At 32.3% G+C, this 8,739-nt stretch overlaps 1 protein-coding gene across 1 annotated transcript in view; it reads right to left on the reverse strand.

Moving 5' to 3' along the window:
• Positions 1 to 958: 958 nt before the first annotated feature.
• The window catches only part of TMEM170B (transmembrane protein 170B), a 22,013-nt gene continuing 14,232 nt past the window's right edge, over positions 959 to 8,739 (reverse strand). The window contains exon 2 of the mRNA XM_008583235.1: positions 959 to 2,730. Within this exon, the coding sequence (XP_008581457.1) occupies positions 2,600 to 2,730 (131 nt within the window). The 3' untranslated portion in view covers positions 959 to 2,599. The remainder of the gene's footprint in view (positions 2,731 to 8,739) is intronic.

The following is an 8,739-nucleotide window of genomic DNA, read 5'->3' on the forward strand; positions in this document are numbered from 1 at the left end:
TTAAGACAATTTCATTAATTCACACTATTCAACTGCATTTCAAAACATCAAAAAAGTGACAGTTGCACAAAGTCCCAATGGAAATAACTGAAAAAGGCAAAGAAACCAAAAATCACTCCTAAAATTAAAAGTATGTACACACACACACCCCCCACCCCTAATTCATAATATAAAGCAACTTGATAATGAGATAACTACAGGACACTCTGCAAACTAATTATTAACCATTCAATTACACTTTCATTCTAGAGTAAAAACAGGAGTTTAAATCTCTTTGGTCCATGCATTCATACATTTAATGTGTCCAAATTGTCTTCTGGTTAATTTTGGATTATGAACCATGTGGCTCCATTTTACCTTACCATGATAATTTTCTTAACTCATAAAGTAACCATATGCTAAAATATTCATCCTGTAGATTTGAAACAATTACCACGTTATTGGTAATTGTTTCCTCTGGAAGAATATGAATGCTTTAAACTACTGATTGAATCGCCAAAGTAAGGGAAGAAAACAATTCAAATCTAACAGAAAAGGAGAAATCAAATTGACTTAGAAAAGTTCTGCCTAATTTAATTTGAGAAAAAATCAGGATTATAAAGAACACATGAAAATAATTTCAGGCTTGTACATAATAAAAAGAATAAATTGTAAGATTTACTTCAAAGATCTCTAGTTATGCATAATTGCTTATTGTTTGGGTTTTTTTTTTTTAAACAAATTTTTGAGCCATGGTGTTAGTAAATCCCCACGATTGGCTTCCATACTTGTAAAAGTATCCCATCCCCAACTTCTCATTATTTAGTTGTTGACATATTATGGTTTTTGGTGGAAAAAAAGTGGTTAAACAAATTTTTGAGCCATGGTGTTAGTAAATCCCCACGATTGGCTTCCATACTTGTAAAAGTATCCAATCCCCAACTTCTCATTATTTAGTTGTTGACATATTATGGTTTTTGGTGGAAAAAAAGTGGTGTGGATAACAAAGGTCTTAAATTTGAATGGGACCTAACAGAAACCTGCTTTTTTACTAATTAGGATAAAGAGAGAGGCTAGGATGCCAGATTACTTTTTGGACTGTCCTTAACTTCATATTTTCTGCAATAGTTCTTCCTTTGAGTTTGCACATTTATAACTGCAGCTGGTAGCAAAAAAAAAATCTCATTAGGAGACCAATTCAACCAGACTCTGTGTTCCCCCTACTTCCTGTACTCTTATAAATAATTATGTATTGCCAAAACCTCTTAAAATGTTTTATACGAAGGCCAATTCCATTTTTACTAAATGTTATCATATATTCTAGTAAACTTAAATCATAACTTATAAACTGAAATAAACTTAAATCATAACACAAATCAAAAAATGAACTGAAATTAACCATTCATATATATATTCAGTACTTTATCAATACACTGATTATCTGTCAAATTTTAAAATTATTTACTATATTCCCCAATTTTTAGTGAGCAAAACTATAACTGCCACATATCCAAAGTAAGATAGTTTATTACTCTTCCTATATAACTTACTTGTTACTTTTCTATAAATGAGGCATTTTATTTCCAGAGCCTAATTTAGGCCACTCTTTAAATGCAGTTAAAACTCCAGAATGGAAAATTGTTTATGTTTTGTCAAAAATCAAGATATATGCAACAAGTAATATAATCCCACGGAGATATTAGTTATAAAGATGTTTTCTCCAGGAGATACTAGGCAAAAACTTTCTTTAGAAGGGACAAATAACGCAACATGCATTTCAGACATTTTTCTTAAAAAATTTTTAAGAAACTTTTCAAATTATATTTTGATGACAAACTACAATCAATGTGTGTGACGCATAAGGTTTCTGAATTCACATAAATAAATAGAAAATGTATGCATGAGGGAAACTATTACAAGGGTGTTATTTAAGTTAGTGAAAAGTATGCACCCTATAGATCTACTTTGAGTCCTTAAAACAGTTTAGCTAGTCTTCGATTAAGAAGACTGTTATTTTCGACATAAATTAAATAATAATGCCTAAACACATTAAAGCCCTAAACCCCAGAAATGCTCAACATTAAAAACCAAATAATTTCTCTCGTATTAAATGATTCAGTATGTAGCACTCATACAGGATTTAGCATTACAAAACAAAAGTCTTACTACATCACCTGAATTCATGTCAAATATGTTCACAGCACTCATCTACATCTACACTTGCAAATTGTCACATGATCAATGTTAACAAAAAGAAAGGAGTTTGGCACATATATAAATTCCTCAAAACGTCCCTGTAACTTAACACAACACTGTTAAGAACGATGATTTCAACACCAATGTTAACCTGATTGGCAGCTAAACAAGGTGCTTTTTCTTGTAGCTTCCATAGTGTCTCAGTGCACCTTGCCTGGGACGGAGGCACGTAAGGTGCAGTGCGGTAGTGCAATCACTCGAACACCAGAGGGCGATCTTTCCACACAGCTCAAGGTCTTCCTTTTGTTTTCGCCTGCTTGGTCCACATTCTTGAACAACTTTATTTCCACTGGTTAACGAGGCCATTTTCAGGGAACCTGTACATCTGTTTCCCTATGTAAATTAAGACATTCCCACAGAAACCTCAAAGTGTAGCGAGAATTCTTGAAAAGGAGATGATTAATGTCAGTAGAGTCTGGCCGACGCCCCAGACCAGTGCTTCCAAAGGGGCCATGTTCTTCCCGGCGACTCTGTAGATGCCCGCCACCGCTGCACCTAGGCGAGAAACCAGGAGAGAGGCGGGATGACACATGCACTCGCTCTGTCACACGCTGCACGGCTGGAACTCAAGAGCTCTTCTTGTTTTATCAGAACAGAGCAAATCATCACTCATTCGCACTCTAAAATTTTCTGTGAAGAGCTTCCACGTGGTCAGTATCACTCCACAATTAACCACATAATTAAAAAACAGCCTTTTCTAATTAACCAAAAGATACATACTCAGAATATATGCTGCATACTTCATACCAAATATGATCATAAAAAATGAATAATTCATTATCGTGACCGCTCACCTGGGCATTCAATTGGCCAGACATACAACATACTGACACTTATAAATGATAATGCAGAAAAATGGCACAACTTAATGTAATTTCTAAATTACTAAATAAATTTTTAACATTAAAGTTATCTTTTTTGAGTAAAATGAATTAATTCTTAAACGTCATGTAAAATATAAGAATATTTGACTGATGCATTCCACTATCTACATATAAAATAGTTTATGGATTTTTTTTTTTTTTTTTTTTTTTTTTTGCAGCTGGCCCACACGGTGAGCCAAACCTTTGACTTTGGTGTTCCAAGGCTGTACTCTAACCAACTGAGCTAACCAGCCAGCCCCAGTTTACTGATTTTTTTTTTTTTTAGTAAGCATAAAACTGTAAGTTATTTGGAGACTAGTAACTTTACATCTCATAAAAATGGAAGATGAACTTCATGTCTACTCTAGAAAAAGTTTTTTAGATAATGCACATTTCCCAGAATGAGAGAATCTCAGAGTTACGAGGAATCTTAGCACCCATCTGATTTAACACTTCATCTTAATACATTATATACAATAATGTGGTATCTGTTGCTAATTTTAAAAGTACATTCAGAAATTATAAAGGATGAAACATTTAAATTATAATGTCATCTCAGAGATTGAGATGGTCTTAAAACTATTTCTCTAGAAAAAATTGTCCACATATCCTAGAATGGTTAAACAAAGAACAGATAAATTATCTGAAGATATTAAATTGACAATTACTTGAGATAGAAACCTATTCATAAAAATTACCTAAAGATATAATTTTTCCTCATCAATTAAAAAAATATATAGCTAAGGATTAACTCTTTGTACTTCACTCAAAATCTCCCAAAGAAAAGTTACTGTATTCCTCTATAAGAGATATAAATGGGAAAAGCAAATTATAAAACTTAAGCCAGTGACTTTCACATACATGTTTTAAAATAAAAGGAAATTAAAATACTGTACTTACTACACACTATGCATTTTGCTAGGAACTTTACAAATATTATCTTATTAAAATATCATACCACCCCCTCAGTATTATCATCTGATTTAAAGATAACCAAAGGTTCAGGGAGTTTCCACTACTAGCCCGAAGAAATAATGTAAATACAAAGGCTGGGATTTCAAGTTAGCCTGGCTATAAATCCCAAAACCATTCTCTCATTTCGTATTTAAGTAAAAAAGAGCAAGGAATTCAGAAAATATGTAGTTGGTAATCATCTCAATATTAAATAAAACTCCTAGTGGCACCAACATTTACTTAATCAAATAATAAACTCACTTGTATAATTGGTCAGATACCCAAATTTTAGAATTTGATGACGTTCTTTAAAATTTTTAAAGATCCTACACCTCTCTGTTATCAGAAATTATGTTAAAATAAACCTGAGAAGTATTTTGTTTTTCTTTGGATTTATACCTCAGATTCCACAACTATCTCTAGTTTTTCAAATCACAATTTTGTCTCCATCTCTCTCTGGCACCAAGTTTTCAATCATGATCCAAGAAGGGGAAAATCAAAGCAATTACTAGCTCTGGCTGCCTGGGAAATGGCAAACACATTTGTCAATTCAAACTTTACTTATGCTTACATAAGTTTAAGAGCATGGGTTTTGGAGCTAGATTCATGAATTAAAATCCAAGCTCTACTACTTAGCAACTGCGATACACTGGGCATTCACTTAACCTCTCAGGCCTTACTTCCTCAACTGTAAAATGGGTGGGCATGAATATTATGAGAGAAAACTTGTAAAGTGCTTAGAATAGTGGCTGGTCCTAACATGTACTACTGTGCTAAACAAATTTTGGCTAGTAGTTGTAGCAGTAAATGATAAAGGTAATCTAATCAATGATTCAATAAATGGTGTTGGAACAACTGGTACTCATTTGAAAGAAATAAATCCAAAATAAATTTTAGGTGGATTAAAGAACTAAATGTTAAAAACAAAACTACAAATTTAAACTTTAAAATGTAAGAGAATATTACTTATGATCCTAGGAAAAGAGATCTTCTTAAGACCACAAAAAAACAGCAAAAACATAAATCTTTGCCTTCAAGTGACAGACTAGAAAAATATTTGCTATATGTAAAACAATTTGATGATTAGTATCTAGATTATAGACACACACATATACATGCATAAATACACTTAAAATAAGCAAGGCAGCATCTTTTGTAATCAAACAAAAACAAAACAAATGTCCACCAGTTGGACAATGACTAAACTATTAAAGTCCATACCATGGAACCCATACAATCTCAAAAGGAAAATACAGATCTATATAAACCAACATAGAAAGAACTTGAGACTTGTCATTTACTCAACAAAAAAAATAAAACATAAAACAACATGTATTCTCTACCTGTACATATGTATTTGAGAGTACCAGTCACAATACATACTCTCTACCTGTACATACATATTTGAAGAGTGCTAGTCAAAAGAGACTTTGCTTTATCAATAACATTTTAAGTTTTACATAGAGAATATACCCATATAATACTTATGTAATTAACTTTAAAAATCTAACTTAATTTCTACACCTAACTTGCCTAAATTTCTCAACAATTCCAACAAACTTTCATTTTAAAAGCCAGGATATCTGTCAGTCCTATTTTTCAAACAAAACTATTTATATACAATGACAAAATTTACAAAACCCTTGATTTAAAATAATAGGAAATAAATATACTGATAGTAGGGAATAAATATATTTCCTGTATGTAGCTATAATTCATTCCTTTTCACTGCTATATGTACAGATTCCAGGTATGATTATATCACACCTTATTTATCCATTCTACAGCTGATGACATTTCCCTGTTTCTAATCCTTTACAATCACAAACACTGCTCCTGTGAACATTCTTGTACACGATCCCTGGCACACATGTGTAGTCACATGATCCACGGGTAAAAGTGGAATTGTTTGGCCCTATGGTATGGGCATTTTCAATTTTACTAGCTAATGCCAAATTGTTTTCCAAATTAGTTGTACCAATTTATATTCCAGTTATTCCATATTTTCAAAAGTAGATGATATCTGTTTTTTCCCCCAATTTTTGCCTATTTGGTGGATAAGAAATGTTCTCTCTGTGATTAATTTATAATTCCCTGGTAATTAATGTGAGCTTTTCTTCATTTATAATTTGCCATTAGGGGATCTACTTCTATGAAATGTTTGTCAAATCTTTTACACATTTTTCAGTTGGGTTTTCTTTTTATTATTTGATTCATAGGGTTTCTTAAAAAACTATAGTTTGGATATTAATCTTTTTACATTTATATATTAACAAATATCTTCCCCCAATTTTTGCTTTACTTTTTACTCTTTTGCTGAACAATAACCACTTAAAAGAGTACATTACAGTCTTTATTTTCTTGTGGAACTATGAGGCTAAGATATGTAAAAATGAAGAAGGCAGAAGTGGAACAGAGTGTGCTAGAAATAGATGACACGTTTGGAACTGCCACTGTGAACAATGGCAGAAAAGAATCAATGAGAAATAATGAAAGACCCCAAAAGTGGTGAGGGGCTAGAGAAGACTGGCACAGTGAATACGGAGTGGTGAAAGCAATACTAACTACTACGATGATCTGAAAGTGAGTAGAAGACAAGGAAGAATGGGAGAAGAGTCATCAGTGGACAGAAAATGTCAGTACACAGTGACATAAAGTGCCTGCAGAGGGGTGCACCAATGAAAAATGATGTGACTTTCCCTGCATGTTTCTTGTCAGAAAGAAAATAAGAAAGGTAAGAGCAGGATTAGTTTTAATAGTGTTCTGTCAGTTTGCATAACTAGATAGGGGGTTGGCAAACTACAATTCACAGGCAAATCTGGCCCACCACCTGTTTTCACACAGAATGTGAGTTAAGAATGGTTTTTACATTTTTAAATGGTTGGAAAGAAAATTTTTAGGTAATATTTAATAATACATAAAAATTACATGAAATTCAAGTTTTAGTGACTATAAATAATGTTTTATTGGAATACAACTAACTGCACTCATTCCTGATACTGAACCATCTTGGTATTTCAAGGATAATAGCCACAAGGTAAATGAGCCTCTATTTTTCTGTTCTTGCGTAGTCTTTATCTTATTTAACAACAGGATTATACTGGCCTCAGCAAATAAGCTTGCACAGCTTTTACTCTTTCTATTTTCTGCAATAATTTGGATAAAAGAGGAACTAACTGTTCCTTGAAATTTGGTAGAATGCATCTGTAAACCTATTTGGGCCTGGAGTTTTTTGAGAAGAGGTCTTTAACATTTCAATTGTTTAAAAGTAATTAATGTCCTATTCATATCTTCTGTTTCTTCTTATGCCAATTTTGACATTTCATATTTAGAAATATATAGCTGTTTGTAACACTACTTTATTTTTATAATTCTTTATTATATCTTTATTACTGAGACTGTAGTTATTTCTTCTATTATGTTCTATATTTTGCCTTTCTGCTTTAACTTTTTTAATTAGTTTTCCAGCAGTCTATTCATCCTCTCTCTCCAAAGAACCAGTTGTTTGTTAATCTTTCATAAATGCAGTTTACCAAACTTAATACCTTTCCACACCAATAAAACTTAACAATGTAATTTTAAAAGATACTACACAGGACAACCATAAAATAGTTAGTGTTTAGGAGTTAACTTAATCAAAAATATATAACCTTCTAATATACACACAATGGAATACTACTCAGTCATTTAAAAAAATGAAATTCTGCCATTTGTAGCAACACGGAAAGCTCAGAAAAAAATTATGTTAACTGAAATAAGCCAGGCATAGAAAAAGAAATACCACATGTCCTCATTCATAAGTTGGAAGCAGGGAGGGAAGAAGGGAGGAAGGAAAGACCACAATAAAACACAGACCTATAGCTGCTAGAGATGGGAAAGGCAGTAGGAGAGAAGGGCTAAGGAGTAATTGGGTAAGGGACACAAAGAATAGTTCTGATTTGTAATGATGAACATGCTAATAATATTGATTTGATCACCACATACCGTACACAAATACTGATAGTCAACTCTGTACCCCATAAATATGTATAACCAATTATGTTTCACTTTAAAAAAATTTAAAAATATATTTTAAAAATGCAACCTCTTATTGAGAAAAATATTTTTAAATTCTAGTAAAAGACAGACATGATGATCTCAATAAATGAAGATATGTACAGTTTCTTGGGTGGTATAATGTAATACGGCAATTACTCTCAAATTAATGTCTATATTCAATTAAGTAAAAATCAGCCATACTTTAAGGTATTCAGACATATTCTGAAATTTATATGGAAGAATAAAGGTTCACGAATAGCTATGTTAACTTTGAGAAAGAAAATTAGTAAGAGGGACCTATCCCTTAATAGATATTAAGACAAAGTACAAAACCATACAGGAAAAAAAAAAAAAATGTGGTCTTGCTACAAGAACAGATAAAAAGACCAACAAATCAGAACAGAGTTTAAAAACAGATCCCTTTGCCTTGAGAATGTAATACACAACAAAGGTGGTACTGCCAATCAGTGAGGACATGATGGATTTTTTTTTAGTGGATGGTGTGGTAAAAAATTGATTTACAATATGGGAGGGGGGAAAAAAGCTACCTGAGATCCTATCTAACACAAAACACAAAGGTGGACTGTAATCCTGGAGGTAAGTTATGGCCTAAATGCTGGATGCCTGCTTTGTAAATAAAGTTTTATTA

This window comes from Galeopterus variegatus, unplaced genomic scaffold, assembly GCF_000696425.1.
Source record: "Galeopterus variegatus unplaced genomic scaffold, G_variegatus-3.0.2 Scaffold2864, whole genome shotgun sequence".
NCBI classification, from domain to species: Eukaryota; Metazoa; Chordata; class Mammalia; order Dermoptera; family Cynocephalidae; genus Galeopterus; species Galeopterus variegatus.